Genomic DNA, 18712 nt, shown 5'->3' with positions numbered 1-18712 from the left:
CCACTGTTATTGGAGATGGCGCTGGCAAGAAAGGGACTGCTGCAGCTCGGCCTGGGGGCTTGGAATGTAGGAACAGGCTGCGCACCGGGACTTTTGCAAACTTGCAGAGGCCAAGGCTGGAGCACCAAGGGTAGCAGCAGCAGAGACGCTCGCTCGGCTCTTCTCACGCCCACCCAGCTGCTCGGAATTAAACCAAAACACAGCTCATGGTGCTTCCAGGTACCTCAAAATCTTTTTTCCCCCTGTTGTTACAGAGATGGGGGGAAAGCGGAGGCGACTCAGATGCTGTTGTTGGAGACGGTGGTGGCAAGAGAGGCGCCAGCACCGGTGGGAACTGTGGAAGCTACGGAGGCCTGAGAAGCAACTGAAATGCTGCCGGACATCCATGCCGATGCCGCCCGCCTGCTAACCCGGGTAAGGGAGGGGTAAGGGAGCCCTCTGTGCTCTACCATGATTGGCTGTTAGGAGCGGCTGATGGTGAGGTGTAGCTGTCCATGGGGCACTCTAATGGCAAGTTCCCCCCTGCCTTCCCCTTCCAATTTCGCATGTTTTAAACTAGGCCTAAATTTGGGGGGAGGGGCTTAATTTCATTTTATGCCTAGAAAACATGCTGGGTCTTCCTATTGGGGGGGCGTATTGTTGGAGAAACACGGTAGTTAAGTGCAGGGATCATGTGGAGGTTCGGGGAGAGCAAAACACAAACCTCTGAAGCCCGGGGAGGCCATTTTCGCCCTCCTGGAGGCTCGAGGAAAGCCTCCTGAGCCTGAGAAGGGTAAAAAATGGGCCTCCCGGAACTTCCAGAAGGCCAGAAACAGGCCTCCAGAGCCCGGGGAGGGTGAAAATGCCCACCCCCATGGCCCGTTTTTGCTCTCAGATGTCAGTGTTCCAATGAAACTCCTTATTTCATAAGAATTTATTGAAGAAGTAAATATGGTTATGTAAATATCTAAGTAAAATATGGCTTCCAAGGCAGATACCATGGTGGCCATGCCCACCGTGGACACGCCCACTCAGCAACTGGGCAGAGAAACGGTTGTTAAATTAATTGAAGCCCATCCCTGAGTGAGTCATCGAGGCCACTAGGAGGCCTAGTTATCTGTGTCATCAGGGTCACCTGAATAGTGCAAATGTATGTGGAGTTTTCTTAGCTGCAGGATGTTGTTTGCCCTGTGTTCCTTTTCTGCTGAAGGCAGGTGCAGGCTATTGAGGATGAGTCTGTGCTGCCTGCATCTCAAATTGAAGCACAAATGGTTCGTATTCTGCAATTTTTCTGGAAATCCGTTCATACTCCTACACTATTCGAAGGGTGTTCATCCCAAAATGCATAGCTAAATGAGCTAAATAGCTACACTATTCTAAATAGCTAAATAGCTACACTATTCGAAGGGTGTTCATCCCAAAATGCATAGCTAAATGTCTTTGTCTTCAAACAAAAAGAAGAAAGTTCAATTGCCTCCTGAAAATGCACCCTTGGGCACTTCTGAAGATACTGTGTCAGTTTTTCGTGTAAAACGTTAAATCCTGACTGCTGAATATTCACGAGTCTTTCTGTTTTGTCAATGTTGTCCTTGTTCATTAACAGAAAGACAACACATATTTTCTTCCGGATTAGAAATCCAGAGTAATTCCCAATCATTCTCTATGTGGCCAAACCAACTCAATCTTCCTGTATCTTCAATTCACATTCCTTCTTGAGCTCAATTTGTTTCATGACGGTCCAAAGTTACAACAGGCTTGGAATAAACCAGCTTTCAGTACATCCTCAAAAGTACGACTCTCACACCACTCATGAACACAATTTGGGCACTTGGCAACTGGCTTGCATTTACGACAGTTGCATAGTCCTGTTGTGATCATAATCTGCAACCTTCCTGGCCAGTTTTGGACAAAAAAAGTGAATTGGGGAAACCAGATTCACTTAACAACCATGGTGATTTGTTTAACAAGTGCCATAAAAACAGTCATAATATCAGGTTGGCCATGTGATGACTTGCATAGCAACTATATCATTTAGAGTCCCAAATTGTGACTCCAATTGTGGTCATAAATCGAGGACTACCTATAATACCAATATACCCTACTCTCATTTCCAAAGACACGTCTCCGTTTTCTTTCACCTTCCTCTTGTACCTTGAGATTATTGTTAAAAAGAGACCCAGTGCTCCGAAAGCATCCATCATTCTCCTGCTGCTGTGTCAGTGAGTTCTGAGCATCGTTGACCTGCTTGTCTTCCACAAAGATTATGGATCTTGCCCGAGCAAAAGATTTCAGCACAAAAGCCGTCAGCCTATAAGACAGCACAGAGCACAGGAGAACCTCATTTTTCTTTTTCTAGTTCCCAAGCTCCTACGATCTTCGGCCATCTTGGGATTGAAGAACCCATTGAAAGAAGGTATCAAGAAAGGAGGACAGCTATAACTGGGCAGTCAAAGCCCCCCTTTCCACCAGCAATGTGGTGGTTGCACAGGTATAGGCAATTATCTTCACTTTTTAAAAAACCATTCCCGAGTATTCCCCTGCTTGATATGCTTATACCATGTTTCTCTTCAATCCTGCACATGTGCTGGACCCTTGGTAAGGAGGAATAGTCCATTTCCCTGCTGTATAAATTGCATCCTCCCCTTTTTAAAAACATCCCTCAATAAATTGGGGAAGTGTCTCTTGGGGATCACATGAATATGCCTGTGTGATGTTCTTGGCAGCAATATGGCACTGTCTTCCCATTTTCTTCTTCTGGGATGCTGTTTCAACATCCAAATTTAGCCTAAAGCCATGGTATTTCCTAGTGGCTTCCCATCCAAAGACTAAAGGGAACCAACCTTATATTTTGGCGACTTGTGGGTGTGGGTGGTCTTAAGAGATTCTTTGGTTGGGCTGTTTACTTATGGTTCTTTGACAGTTTATTGTTTGGGGTATTGTTTACTTGATTGTTGGTATGAGGTTGACTTTGGAGCTAATCTATGCTGATCTAAGTGCTGATTACTGGTGGAAAGTTGCTACCAAGCTTTTGGGCTGGTTGATTGTCTCTTTTGCATAATCTATAGATGTTGCTAATGTCTATGTGTCTGTTAATGGCTCATTTGTCAGAGTGCCAGGCTTCTAGAAATTCCCTGGCATTTTTGGACTTGGCCAAGTAAACAGCTCAATCAAAGAATCTCTAGGACCATCCCCACCCACACAGACAGGCAAGACACCAGAATATAAACGGACAGCAAACTGCACTCCTTACTAGCACTGATGATATGACCTAGTTAGGGTAATGAAATGTCTGCAAGAAAACAGCCAAGCTCAGAGAGCACCAAGGACCCCTCATTTCAATCCCCAGCTACAAATATTCTCCTTTATGGCTCCTGAATTGTTTGAATGTTGATTTGGTTAGTCCATCATTGTAGAAAGTTTGGGAAACGTGACCTTAAGAACAAAGAAATCTTACCAAGTGTTCCCTTCTTTAGAGTAAGATTCTCCAAAAGCGCTGTAAGAACCATCACGATGCTTGTAGTTCAGTTGCCGTTGATAGCCTGAAGTGGAAGAGTAAATTTAGAGGCGAGCTGAGCAGCAGGTACATTTCCAAACCGAACTGAAATATTTACTTCAAGTTTGTGATTCAAGATACAGAAGGATCATGACAGACTTGGAACAGTGGGCGCTATCTAACAAAATGAAATTCAGTGGTGAAAAAAGTAAGGTTCTTCATTTAGGCAAGAAAAACAAAATGTACAGGTACAGTATACACAGTTCTAGGCTACATAAACAGGGATAGAATCAAGATCAAGGGTTAATACCATTTTATAATGCCTTGGTAAGGCCACACTTGGAATACTGCATTCAGTTTTGGTTGCCACAATATAAAAAAGATGTTGAGACTCTAGAAAGCGTGCAGAGAAGAGTAACAAAGATGATTAGGGGACTAGAGGCTAAAACATAGAAAGAATGATGGCTGAAACTTGGTATGTCTAGTTTAATGAAAAAAAGGACTAGGGTTGACATGATAGCAGTGTTTTGATATCTCAGAGGCTGCCACAAATAAGAGGGAGTCAACCTATTCTCCAAAGCACCAAAAGGCAGGACAAGAAGCAATGGATGGAAATTAATCAAGGAGAGAAGCAACCTAGAACTAAAGAGAAATTTCCTGACATTTAGAATAATTAATCAGTGGAACAACTTGCCTCCAGAAGTTGTGAATTCTCCAACACTGGAAGTTTTTAAGAAGAGATTGGATGACGATTTGTCTGAAATGGTATAGGATTTCCTGCCTAAGCCGGGGGTTGGACTAGAAGACCTCCAAGTTCCCTCCAAGGACCACTATATTGCTACAGAAATGCATGAAACCAAAGATGAAAATCTCCTAGAATGCATATGGTCAATATAAAAGAAAAAAAGAATGATATGGCCATAGGTGTATGTTGTGACCGGGTTTGGAATCTGCTCCTTTGGCAGATGGGAGTTCGAGCTATGAGATATAAGATATGGCAGGGAAATATGAGCCGGCATTGATAAGTGACTTGGATGTTAGCCAGGATGAGGAAATGGATTTAACAAGGAGAGATGAACCTGAGTTAGTGGAGATGTCAGGACTTTCGACCTTCTCTAATTCTTCCTCTGAGCAACAGCCGGGAATAACTAACAAGGAAAACATGCGAGAGTTTTCCAGCAAAGAAGAGAACTTTGAGAGATCATGGCTCGACGTAAGAAATAGACGTAGGTTAAGACGTCAAACTCAGTTAGGGGAAATGGCTGGGCTGGTGAAATTCGCCAGAAGCAAAGTGATTAATGGGAGTGAAAATATGACAAGAACTCTTGAGACTTTGAGAATTTATTGCCACGTCAGGATTGCTGGACAGAGTGTGGATTTACTATTGAGGATTGGAATACCTCAATAGTTCTCTTGTGGGGGTTTGTTTTTTGGTTTGTGATATTTTTGGAACTGCTGAATTTTGTTTTGCTCATCTGTAATTAAAGGGGAGACATAACAGGTATATATTATAGGCCACCCAATCAAGCAGAAAATATAGACGTCCTTTTTGCCAGCTAACTAACAAATATATGCAGGAAACACACAACAATAGTAATGGGAGACTTCAATTATCCTGATATCAATTGGAAAACTAATTCCTCACCAAGTGAGAAATCAAATAAGTTCCTAACCAACCTAGCTGACAACTTTGTTGTCCAAAAGGTAGAGGGTGAAACTAGAGGGACAGCCATATTGGACTTAATTCTTACAAACAGAGAAGAAGTGATAGAGGGAGTTGAAACTGCAGGAACCTTGGGTGAGAGTGACCATGTCATACTAGAATTCAACATAACACAAACACAAGCAACAGAACATAATGACACCAGAGTCTTGGATTTTAAAAGAGCTGATTTCAATAAACTCAGAGAGAACTTGGGAAAGATTCCATGGATAAAAAGCCTAAAGGGGAAAACCACTCAAGAATCAATACCACTGAGAAAGAAAAACAGGAAACAGGGATACAATCAAGATCAAGGGAAGCATGGCTACACAAAGATCTCTCTGGCAAATTGAAAGAAAAAAAGGACAAGTACAAAAAACGGAAAGAAGGACATACAACCAAGGCAGAATATCAGCAGATAGCCAGACTCTGCAAAGACGAAGTCAGGATAGCAAAGGCTCAGAGTGAACAAAGACTTGCAACAAAAGACAAAGATAATAAAAAAAGTTTCTTCCAACATATAAATAACAAGAAAAAATCAAGGAAACAGTCGGTCCACTAAAGAGAGAAGATGGCAAGGAAGTAACAGGCAACAGAGAGAAAGCAGAACTGCTTAACTCATTCTTTGCATCCGTCTTCACGCAAAAAGAAACAATAGCTCAACCCACCAAAAACATAACTGTAAAAGACAGACCAGAAATAAAAGTTAAAATAAGCAAAAAAAAAATAGTAAGAGAACACCTGTCTGATCTTGATGAAAACAAATCACCAGGGCCTGATGGATTACATCCTAGAGTTTTAAAGGAGCTGGCAGAGGTCATCTCAGAACCACTGCACCATATCTTTCAAAAATCCTGCAGCACCGGGGAACTACCAGAGGACTGGAAAAGAGCTGATGTGGTTCCCATCTTCAAAAAAGGAAAAAAAACAGACCCAGGAAACTATAGACCAATCAGCCTAATATTAATACCCAGGAAGATACTGGAAAAGATAATAAAAAACAGATCTGCCAACATCTAGAAACAAGTAAAGTAATAACTAGCAGTCAGCACGGGTTTGTTAAAAACAGATCATGCCAAACCAATCTTATTTCATTCTTCAACACGGTGGCTAAATTGGTAGACCAGCAAAATACTGTGGACACGATATATTTAGATTTCAGCAAGGCATTCGACAAAGTAGACCACAACCTACTTCTTAGTAAGCTAGAAAAAAGTGGAATAGATAGCACCACTACTAGATGGACTTGCAACTGACTAGCAAACTATACTCAACGAGTTGTCCTTAATGGATTTAAGTCTACATGGAGGGAAGTAAGCAATGGGGTGCCACAAGGTTCCGTCTTAGGCCCAGTATTCTTCAATATCTTAATTAACGACTTAGATGAGGAAATAGAAGGGGAACTTACCAAATTTGCAGATTATATTAAGCTGGCAGGATAGTTAACACCCAAGAAGATAGACTCAAGATCCAGATGGATCTTGACAGACCAGAACACTGGGCCATATCTAACAAAATGAAATTCAATGTAGAGAAAAGTAAAGTCCTACACTTAGGCAAGAAAAACCAAAAGTACACATATAGACTGGGTGAAACCAGGCTCAATAGCAGTAACTGTGAGAGGGATCTTGGAGTCTTAGTGGACAACCAGCTAAATATGAGCCAGCAGTGTGCAGCAGCAGCCAAAATAGCTAATGCAATCCTAAATTGTATTAACCGAGAGATACAATCAAGATCAAGGGAAGTACTAATACCACTCTATAAAGCCTTAGTAAGACCACACCTAGAGTACTGCATCCAGTTTTGCTCACCACACTATAAAAAAGATGTTGAGACTCTAGAAAGAGTGCAGAGAAGAGCAACCAGGATGATTAGGGGACTGGAGGCTAAAACATTACAATGAACGGTTGCAGGAACTGAGCTTGGCTAGTCTAGTAAAGAGAATGTCCAGGGGAGACATGATAGCGGTCTTCCAATATTTGAGGGGCTGCCTCAGAGAGAAAGGGGTCAAGCTATTTTCTAAAGCGCCTGTAGGCCAGACAATGAATAATGGATGGAAACTGAACAAGGAGAGATTCGACCTGGAAATAAGGAGAAACTTTCTGACAGTGAGAAAAAATCAACCAATGGAACAGAAGTTGCCCTCAGAAGTTGTGGGAGCACCATCACTTGAGACTTTCAAGAAGAGATTGGACTGCCATTGTCAGAAATGGTGTAGGGTCTCCCGCTTGGGCAGGGGGTTGGACTAGATGACCTACAAGTTCCCTTCCAACTCTGCTTATCTGTTAAACCTTCCAATTCGGTTATTCTATTCTATTCTCTGCTACTGCAGGCTAACTGGGTTGTCCAGAACAGCAAGCCATTGAGCAATATTTTATTTTATTTATTAGATTGTAATCCCTCATTTGCTACCTTTTCATAAGAAATTCAAAAGGGAGAATGTGCATGCTATTCCTTCATTTTATCTTCCCCATAACACTTTTCTATTTTCCCCAACCAATCTTTTGAAGTGAGTTGAGTCAAGGTAGAGTGACTAAATCCAAAATCACTCTGTCATTTTTTCATACTCAGGCAGTACTAGAACTTACAGCCTCCTGGTTTCTAGGCCAGTGTACACCAAACTGTTTCTCTATATTACTTAACATCTGGAAAGGTTCCAAGAATCTTAGTCAATCTTATCTGTTTAATTTACAACCTCCTCTATTAATACCAGTAACCAATCTGTTGATGGAGCCTTTGAAAGTTTCCCAACTGCGGTAGGGAAAGAATGAGAGGAGAATTCCTGTGAGGTGCTTCTCACCAGCCTCTAAGTATCCGACAGCCTTGGATTTGATCTCCTGTGTCAGTTGTCCAGTCTCATTGAGATAGTTCAGGATGTAGATATTGGGGGCAAAGAGGGCCATGTTCTGCTCCCCACAGCCGTAGGGCATTTGGAGAAGCTGATTGAGGTTCTTTATCGCTCCTCCTAAAATGTCTCCTGAGAAAGGGAAAGAAAAGGACGTATGATAGAGAGGATCTTGCCAACTTTGATTCCCCCCCTCAAAAGAGGCCACTGTTTGAATTTTCAGAGAAACCTACCCAATTTTCTCCCACCCTTAGTGTCAGGTCCCTGCCAGAATGCTGCCAATCCAAGGGGGAGGGGGTTGCCATCTGGGACAAGATACTTTGCATGCTTTCACTTTTGCTGTAACCATGTGGGATTTAGGGAGGAGGACCAAGTCAACATGATGGACTGCTCCCAGCCAGCTCTAGCCTGTTACCAAAGTCACAGCATTCTGAGGATGAACCATTATCAACCTAATGCCTCGGGGTTCTCAAAACATCCTTGCTATACTGTATTAGCTATTTTGGAATGAGGGCCATTGGGGTGGGGTTTGAATGGGAAGAATAAACTAAACTTTGTGTGGGAACTTCAGATTCTGCCTGTTCTCTCTGCAATCCCTTTCTCTCTGTAAAAGTTCCTTTTGAAATGCCAATAATGTTTCAAGAGTCATGCATTCTTGAAAAGGTAGCTGAGGCAGGTCCTTACATTTAACCCAATGCCCCAAAACTGCCAACTGCAGCGATTATCCAACATGCTTGAATACAAGTAGTTTTATATAATTGAACCCAATGTTTCTGTTGCTGAGCAAGATAATTAAATGAATTTCCTCCCATTTTATTACCTTTTTTGCCACAATAGTTCAGTGAATCAGTGCCAGGGATTGACTTAGAAAGCACCCAGCCCAGGCTTAATGGAAAACCATCAACCATGGACCATACAGATAATCCACAGCTTATGACCACAATTGAGCCCAAAATTTCCATTGCTATGGTGAGATAGTTGCTTGCCACAATTGTTAAGTTAATCACTGCAGTTGTTAAGTTAGTAACCAAGTTGTTAAGTGAATCTGGCTTCCCCATTGATTTTGCTGTCAGAAGGTCGCAAAAGATGACCACATGACCCCCGGAACACTGCACCCGTCATAAATATGAGTCAGTTGCCAAACATTTGAATTTTGATTATGTGACCACAGGGATGCTGTAATGGTAGTACAGTAAGTGTGAAAGGTGGTCATAACTCACTTTTTTCAGTGCCGTTGTAACTTCAAATGTCACTAAACAAACTGTGGTAAGTTAAGGACAACTTGTACATGGAATTGGAGTGGCTTCCAGATTGACCCAGGGACCTTATGTGGGAGTGTCCAAGAACAGAATTAATTTCTAAAATGATTAAGACGGTATCTCACTTACCCAGCACACAAAATGAAGCCCTGGCTGAGCCTTCTACAACATTCTCCGGTAATGTCAGAGGAAAATATTTGGACACGGGTTCTGCTATAAAAGAGATGCAAAACTTTGATCATGGTGCAGGTGGCACTGCTGTTCTAACTGGTCTCTTGGTGCAAGTTCTGCTTAGAAGGCTGAGCTGCAGTAGTGATTTCAGCAGGAATCAAATTGTTCAAGAGACCATATCCAATGTTTATATCCTTTCTCCCCACTCTTTCCTCTCCTCTAGGCTTTCATGAATACCTGTGTTGGGGAGGTGGTGATCTTTGGAAGGAGGCACTTCAAAAAAGAGCTTTTAGAGTAAGTTAAGAACTGGGTCTACAGGGGCAACGTACCAGATGCACAGAGAAGAGAGTTGAACACCATTTCTTTCTCAATCCCTTCAGGCTTCACCGGAACAGAAAGGGAAGGAAAAAGGGAGAGGTGAACAGGAGTGTTAAGAGTCATGTAGTAAAATTGCTGTAGACATAATATGTGAGTTAAGTAGATGAGCACCAAGAAGAAATGTGGTTGTACCCAGAAGATTGTGGTTGGTGATTGAACTGCCCTTTGTCAGAAATGGTGTAGGGCAGAGGTCTCATTCTCACAGCCCGCGGGCCAATCCTGTGCCCCCCACCGTGATATGAAAGTATAATATTAGTGCGGCCCGCAAAGGGAATGGACCTCTGAAGGAAGTCCTGCCCTCCATTCCTCGTTGTGGCTGACATTCGGTGCTAGGCTAAGCTACACCGACTTCATGCACACTACACTTGTAACAACAATGTGGCGGATGACGAACAGTCCGGTAGCAGTCGCATTTTTTTGCGGTCGCCATTCCGGTACTTTCTACCATCAACAAATGCCATGATCAAATGCAGAGAAAGGCGACTGCTACCGGGCTGTTCGTCATCCACCGCGCTGTTGTGACAAGTAGAAGCGGAAATGACATTTGAGTTGATGACATTTGAGGATATTTTTTTAACAACGTTTTTTGTGCAATCCCTTATGCGGCCCAGCCTCACCCAGACTCTACCTCCAGCGGCCCCCAGGTAAATTGTGTTTGAGACCCCTGGTGTAGGGTCTCCTGCTTAGGCAGGGGGGGTTGGACTAGATGACCTACAAGGTCCCTTCCAACTCTGATTATCTGTTATCTGTTAGAATTCATATCACTGGATAGATCAACACAGAACTGCTTTGTGTTGTTTCCTAACAAGGTAATTTTTGAGTTTGAAGGTTCATTCTCGGAGCTTGTGGGTTGGTTTCCGAACTTTTCATTATTAGGCTAGGTAACGTCTTCAACAGAGTATGGGGATGTCAGTGTCATAACCCTTTTTATGTAAAACAAAAAACACACACAAAAAAACCCCTTTTTATGTAAAGTCTTGACTAATCCCTTTTTCTATCATTTGCTGGCTTTCTAAAAAGATCCCCCTTTTGTTGTAGTAATTCATGCCTTATAGTAGCCATGTTTTGTATTGTAAAATGTGTAATCCAAAGGAGAAGAAAGCGAAAAAGGGGGGGGGAAAGATAACCGGGTCCACTAACAATATCCCTTCAGATCTTGCCAGACTTCTCCCAAGGAACACTCCAAAGCTCAGATAGATGATCTCACAGCATTTTTCTTGACCTGGGAAACTCTACTAACTGGGATAAATTGCTGGCTGTTGGCATTTTCCTCACAATCATCTCTGACATTTAACACAAAATATCCACCATCGCTTTACTCAGACATCTGTGTCCTCTCCTTACCCAGCCTGGGTTTAAAGCACCCCACATACCTCAACTAATAACGACTTGATCACGATGTCTTTGTTTCCAATGGTGGGCACCTCCACTACTTCATTCCCACAGAGCTGATTTGAAGTCACAGCCTCTGCACTTGCTGTGAGGTTGACCTCCCCTGGAACAGAAATGGTTCGCCTCATTACAATATGTCCCTTTATGTAGTAATGGTATGTGAGTAAGTGCAGTGGCCTGGAGGTAGAGCTCTCACCTCACAATCAGGAGGCTGTGAGTTTGAACCTAGGTAGAGGCACAGTGAGAATATATCTGTTGAAAAGAACTCTGCATTGGCAACAGGAAGGACATCCGGCCAGTAAACACTCAGCTTCATTCAATTGCCCAGATTCCACCCCGCAAGCAATGATTGAAATCATTAAAAGATGAGCCCAATGTGGATTCAGCCTTCCATCCTTCCGAGATGGATAAAATGAGGACCCCAAATTATTCAGCCGGAGAACTTCAATGTTTCCCAAAGGTGAGGAGGAGCTGTCACTTTCAGCACCCGCACACTACATTTCCCGGTGGGCTCCGCGGTTGGGAGAGATTGTCTATCACAGAGAGCCCCAAACTCCGGTCCCCGAGCTTTTGCTCCCAGGCTGCTTTGCGGTGGGCAGCCTTTCCTGCAAGAGGCGGACTCCATTTCCTGGCGCTCCCCGTGGCCTGAGGAGGAGGAGGAAGGGAAGGAGCTGTTTTTTCCCCGCAAGATGGTGGACGGGGTGCTGAGATTATATTCAAATTCAAATGTTTGACTGGTCTGGTGAAAAGAAGGCCTAAGGGTGACTCTATGACAGCTGTGTGCCTAAGGCTGGAGTAGAATGCTCACTCTCCCTGAAATTGGCCCAAAGTCTTTTGCAAGATGGGCCAAAATGTTTAGCAACATGTCCACCAATTCTGTAAAACCACTTAGAGAGGGTTGTAAAGCACTATTGCTATGATGGTGATGATACAGTAATGATATGTAGAAAGGACCAAGAAAAGATTGGGCAAAGAGAACCTGCCAAGGGACATGGTCGGATAAGGGACAATAGACCCCGTGGCTGGATAGCAGGGAGATGCAAGAGGATCAGAAGATACTCTCTTTTAACCTTTTCGGAACCAAGTGCCAAAATGGGAACACGTGCAAGCTGAAAATGCACCAAGTGCCGGAATACAGCCACACACATGTATGGGTGTGGGAAACTGGAAGGTCAGTTTCCTGGCGTGCACATGAGTGCTGGCCACCTGGTCTTTCAGTTAGTAGCACGCATGTGCACATGAAGATCAGCTGCCGGCATTGTGTATGCATGTTAGGGAGCTGCTCTTCCGGTTTCTGGCACTCCTGCACACAGGAAGATCAGCTGCCTGGCATACATGCATGTGCCAGAAGATCTTTCTTACATACATTACAATCTTAGGAGGAAATTAAAACTCTGCTCCGTGATTTACTTTACACATGGAGGGAAAAGGTCATCTTCTAAGTAATGGCTCCACTATTAGAGTTACACTTACCTAGAATTTTAGGGGTCATCATCCATGACACTGTTTTCCTTCCGTTTGCACAGATACAATAGGAATCTTCCTCCTCCTCCATAGGAGATGCCTCAAAGTCAGCAGAAGGCGTCAGAGATATTCTGACCTGGAAAAAAAAATAGTTCAAAGGGAAAGTTATACATCCCCATCTGCAGTGCAGAGAAAAACTCATAATCATCATTTCCTATGAGGCTGAGCCTTTCAAAAGGCTCTCAAAAGATGGTGTCTTCAGCAACATTGGTGAACCCATGGGGAGCCTGCACAATGGTCATACTATGATTAGGTGAATGTTCCTCCCCCCCAATTTTGCTTTTATTGATTGGTTCAGTTTTTAACACCTGTGGTAATGTTTGAATATTTGTTTGTTTATTGGATTGTTATGCCTCCATCTTCCCTACACACACACACACACACACACACACACATGAATGAATGAATGAATGAATGAATGAATGAATGAATGAATGAATGTATGAAAAGGATAATATACAGTCTGTTCAAAACTCTTTTATTCTCCTAGAAACTAGGCAATATGCTTTGAAAGGTTCCATCTTTACCTATATCTATATCTTTGTCAGGCTAAGCTCAAGAAAAGTTCAGCCAGAGTTCAGATCTTTCTCTGCTTATACACAATAGACAGAATCTTGCAAGCTCATTCCCAGTCTAGCAGGTATATCCTGGCAGATTCTAGGGAGTGGCTATCCAAAATCTCTGTCTCCTATCCCGCTCCAAGCTGTGGTGCCTCATCCCCCCCTCACTTTCTAGAATGTGCCCCTCCTTCCTGGGAAACTGCTAATCACTGTAACTCACCTTCCTAACTCTCCCTCCGTATGCACCATCTCTCATAGTCTTTTCGAATAAATTATCCTTTGGAACTGGTTGAATTAAAAGTTAATCATACTTCCATATTGTAGGCATTAATGTATGAGGAAGAAAATAGCCAGGCTGGTCCAAGTATTTTGTTGCAAAAAATAAAGAATGTAGAATTATATCCCAAGTCTTGACATCATAATAGATACAGAGCACAGTTATTCTAGTGCTTGAAATAAGAATCCAATAAGCTTCTCTTTGCTATTCTTGGTAAAAATGAGCAATTAAAGAACTCAAAAAGCGGGATGAACCCCATTCTTGCTAATGGTAAAACCAACCACAATCTTTGGGGTACAACCTACACTCCCTCTGTTAGTTCTAGTTCATTTCCCCCATACACTCATTACTTTCATGGATGCATTATTCAATAGAGAAGCATCTGCTAGGGTAGTGTTTTCAAACTCAGCAACTTTAAATTGAATGGACTTCAGTTTGCTGGCTGGGGAATTCTGGAAGTTGAAGTCCAAACATCTTAAAATCACCAAGCTTGAAATAATGTACTATAGGAAAAAAAAGGTATTGAAAGCCAGTTCTCTAGCAAAAATGGGAGCGCAGGTATTGGGGTTTTTTGTTTGCAAATTGGGGCAGGATAATTTCAGGCAGTTTTGAGACCTTGAATGCAAACAATGGACAGTTAAGAATTAAGCCCCTGAAAGCAGAACAAGAAGTAATGGATGGAAATTTAAGGAGAGAAGCAATGCCTGAGAATGAGAACAATCAGTGGAATAGGCTGCCTCCAGAAATTGTGGGTGCTTCATCACTGGAGATTTTAAAGAAAAGATTGGATAGCCATTTGTCCAAAACGGGTGTCAAACTTCAGGCCCGCGGGTCGGATATGTCACGTGCTGGCCCTGCCCCCATCTGGTTTAGTGAAGGGGAAAAAAGTCCCAATACATCACGTGATGATGCTATGATGACACGAGCTTGACACCCCTGGTCCAGAATGATATAGGTTCCTGCTAGAAGAGGGGGTGTAATGCCCCAGCATATAACTTTTATATACTATTGTTGCTCTCTAGCCCCATCTAGTGTCCAGAGAGACAATTACCAATTATATTGTTTGAAGCTGATCTAACCTCTTTACCCATCAGCCTGCACTCTTAAGGGCACACTATAAAGCCAGACTCCATTTCCTTTAGCATTTGGAGAAGGCAGAAGCACAAAGAATAATCCATCTTAATCTGTGGCACATGGTCATCCAAGAACAAACCCACATCCCACACACTGAGCGTTGTTGGTGAGATTTAAATTTATTGTTATGTTCAGCAGTAACTCAATATTCTCTATCTTGTATTTGGTTCTCATTGTATGTATTGCTATTTTCCCCGAGTTTCACCATATCCTGGTCTTTGAATAAAGCATTCAGATCTACGCACATGGTCTGTTTTATTGGTGGATGGGTGGGTTTAGCTGCATGTCTAGCTGCGCACAGACTAATGTGTATTGAGGACAGAACGGGGTGGATGGGCCTAGAATACCACCCAAGATCTCTTCCAGCTCTGTTATTTTGTTATTCTGAATTGGAGCAAATGGACTCAGGCAGAGAAAGAGGACCAAGCAATTCCAAGAATACAGAGGGAAGGTCCCATAGCCAGCAGTAAAGCGCTTCTTACCCGGATGCAGTAAGTCAGGTAGGAGAAGACGGTAGCCTTGAGTGGGAAGGCTTCTCCTCGCACCACAGAGTATGGAAAGGTGAGTTCAATGAAGAACGGCTGGAAGGCCTTCAGAAAAGTGGGCTGGGCCAGGCCAAAGCCTGCGTCTGCTGAAAGACAGAAAGCTCCAGCTTTCCATTCGGTGATGGTGTCCGGGATGGTCACAGGAAGAGCAATCTCTTTGGGTTCTTCAGATACATCACTCTTTCTACTGGAACTATGGAGTTGAGAATGGCTATTTCCTTGAGAACCACTGAAGGACACAAGAGAATAGAAAGTGAGTGAAGCAATCCACTACAGGTGTGTTGATTTCTGGCAGTTAGTTCTGGTCTCCAGCAAGCAAGCCCCATTGGGGAAAAAAGGATTTGCTTAACAACCATGCTATTTGTTTAATGACCATGGCAAAAAATCAGGGCCAGGTCACCGTGCCTCAATTCACAACTGCAATGACTTATGACCATAATTCCAGACTCAACTAGGAATATAAATTTAGCACTAACCATACATTTTGAGGGGTGGGGGGAACAGCATAAAAGATAGCTTAGTCCCAGAGCAGTTGTGCAAAACACCCCAATGAATCAGATGTCTACACAATAATACAGGTGGTCCTCAACTTACAACAGTTCCCATAGGGACCGTTCAAAGTTACAAAGGCACTGAAAAAACCTGGCTTATGACCATTTCTCAAAGTTACAACCTTTGCAGCTTCCTCATTGTCATGTGGATGAAAATTCAGATGCAGCTTCCTTCTCCTGGTGCCTTCCAGAAATATTGGATTACGACTGCCTTCGTGCTCAGCCAAGCCAGCTCAAACTTGCCATTGGGGATGATGGGAGGGGGGAGCTATAGCCGTCCATACCTGGAAGCTCCCCTAGGTTGTAGTAATTGGTCTCCAGGGAAATCTCTTAGGTTGTGCTATCCACTTACTTTATAATAACCAGGTCCCACATCCACGTTTCAGGAAACAAGCGCCGAGGTGTCCTTTTAGGAGCAGCCTCAACCTGAGGTGTGGGAAGCCCCGGAAGAGCAGCACCAACACTAAAGGAACCTCCAGGGATTGGCATAGAGCCAATTACTGGGGAAATGAAAGGCTGATCAACAAGAGGGCGTCCAGGTCCTGGTAAACCGTCTAATTTCATTGCCATCACTGTAACACAGAGAGAAAGCTATTTGATGAGTTATACTCAAAGGATACTAATCCCTCCCCTCCCACATCCAGTTTTGATCTTTGTCCACATAAATTCATAGTGGATGACGGGAGGCTTCCAGACAGTTGGACAACAGGTCCAACGATGTCCTAATTTCACCACTGGAAGCCTCAACCTTTCCACTTTCTTTGCTTCATGGAACTCTGTTCCAGAATTCAAACATCACCTGTTAGATTCCCCCATAAACTCCATCCTCTTTGTTCTATATTAACATACTCCAAACCCTGAATCCTGATTGGTCCACACGGACCGCAACCTGATTGGACAACTAAGCGGCCATGATTGGTGCGCTAAGAATCAACCGCGATTGGCCAAGCCGATCGCAGGAGATTCAAAGCGCTGTCATTGGCCGCCGAGCCGCAAGCAACCCCTATATGAAGGGCTGCCACGGACCGCAGGTCTTGTACAGAACTGTAATCTGAATAAAGAGCTGAATGTTCACTTTTTGGTCTCGCATCTCTGTGGGGACCGATCTACCCGATCTAACACTCTTTGTGATGGTTACTATCAACCCTTCAATTAAAACAGTGTTGTGCGATGTCTAAGTATATTCACTCGTGTTGTATGGCTGTGGTATTATTATTAAACTTTTCATCTTTTCTACTGTCCGCTCTTATTGGCATCATATTGAGATTATTATGTAAATGAAGACTCAATTACCCAGGGCAAAAGTATGTAAAAAGGTTAAATCATGGCAAACTGGACCAAAGTCCTACTCAATTACTCTTTCACTCTATGTGTAACCCAGAAGTTTTCTTTTGACAGAAGGAGTTAAACTTGGATGAGTAATGAAACATCTCAGTTTAGTAAACTTTGGTCCAGTTGCCATAATTTAACCTTTTTACATATTATGATTATTATTGCTCTTGCTTTGCATGCACATTGAGAACTTTTATACCGGAGACAAATTCCTTGTGTGTCTAATCATGCTTGGCCAAATGAAGTGTTCTGTTCTGTTCTGTTCTAGTCCATCCCATTCCATTTAATATCAACCCCTCAATTCCTCCCCCCACTTAACCTCAACATCTAATATGATGCAAGGGGTGGTGGGAGGAACTAAGTTTCTGACAAGATGGTGGCTCCAATTGGTTGATCAAAGTCACACCTCTTTATATTGACAGGCATAAAAAAGGGACAGGCTTCACACACACAGGTCTGGCTGTCATCCTGACTTAAAAAAAAAAAAAACTTTGCCTCAAATATCTTTTTACTGGAGGGGATGTGTCTTAACATTAACCGTGTGAATTATGCTTTGCTTAGTGGGGCGCTTTTGTAGCCTATTGATGCTTCAATGGGAGGAGAATCTACTGCTTCATGGTTTTGGTTTCTGTCGCTTGCACATGTCTCTGTACAAGTCAGGATTTGAGTCCTCAACAAGTCAGGAATAGCAATAGCACTTACTTATATACCCCTTTACAGTGCTTTACAGTCCTCTCTAAGCGGTTTACAGAGTCAGCGTATCGCCCCCACTCTAATCTGGGTCCTCATTTTACTGACCTTGGAAGGATGGAAGGCTGAGTCAACCTTGAGCCTGGTGACATTCGAACTTCTGGCAGTCGGCAATACTGCATTCTAACCACTGCACCACCACGGCTCTTCTCAATTGCTTAAGAGAGTTCAGGTCAAGGATTTTTGGGGCATTGCCCATGTGGTGACATTATATGTAACAATGACATGGTGCAGATCATATGGATTCTAGGGTACAGAACAATGAAACAACAGAGCTGGAAGAGACCTTGGAGGTCTTCTACCTGCTGTTTGAGCATAATATCCTATACCATTTGAGACAAGGGGTTGGCCAATCTCTTCTTAAAAGTCTCCAGTGATGAAGAACCCACAACTTCTGAAGGCAAGCGGTTCCACTGGTTAGTTGTTCTAACTGTTGGGCAAGGGCTCTTTATTTATAGGTTGGTCCTCTCTTTGATTAGGTTTCAACCATTGATTCTTGTCCTGGCCTCAAATGCTTTGGAGAATAGGTTGACCCCCCCTCCCTTCTCTTTGGCCACCCTTCAAATATTGAAAGACTGCTATCATGTCAACCCTAGTTCTTTTTTTATTATTATTATTAAACAAATTTTATTAATTTTAAAGACAAACAAATCATCATTAACCATTACATACTTGAACCTTTTTCCATTGTAAATTTTACAAGTCAAATAATACCTTATTTTATACAATATAATTCTATTTTAAACCATTTCCATATGGACATACAAATACCTCTTATCCAGTTTCTCTTTACTTCTCTTTACTCTTATTCAATTTCACT

General features: G+C 42.9%; 1 protein-coding gene across 1 annotated transcript in view; it reads right to left on the bottom strand.

Annotated features, from left to right (window-relative positions):
* Positions 1–18712, bottom strand: part of LOC113428547 (alpha-2-macroglobulin-like) — a 75982-nt gene that overhangs the window by 22120 nt on the left and 35150 nt on the right. The window contains 9 exon segments of the mRNA XM_087948822.1: positions 2131–2287; positions 3434–3518; positions 7975–8151; positions 9408–9491; positions 9779–9830; positions 11201–11322; positions 12693–12819; positions 15197–15488; positions 16163–16382. Coding sequence (XP_087804948.1) covers positions 2131–2287; positions 3434–3518; positions 7975–8151; positions 9408–9491; positions 9779–9830; positions 11201–11322; positions 12693–12819; positions 15197–15488; positions 16163–16382 — 1316 coding nt within the window.

This window comes from Notechis scutatus, unplaced genomic scaffold, assembly GCF_049901735.1.
Source record: "Notechis scutatus isolate UNSWTSFEM ecotype Mainland unplaced genomic scaffold, rNotScu1.2 NSCUSCF23, whole genome shotgun sequence".
NCBI lineage: Eukaryota > Metazoa > Chordata > Lepidosauria > Squamata > Elapidae > Notechis > Notechis scutatus.
The sequence above is the reverse complement of the archived record's forward strand: the minus strand, read 5'-3'. Positions and strand labels throughout refer to the sequence as shown.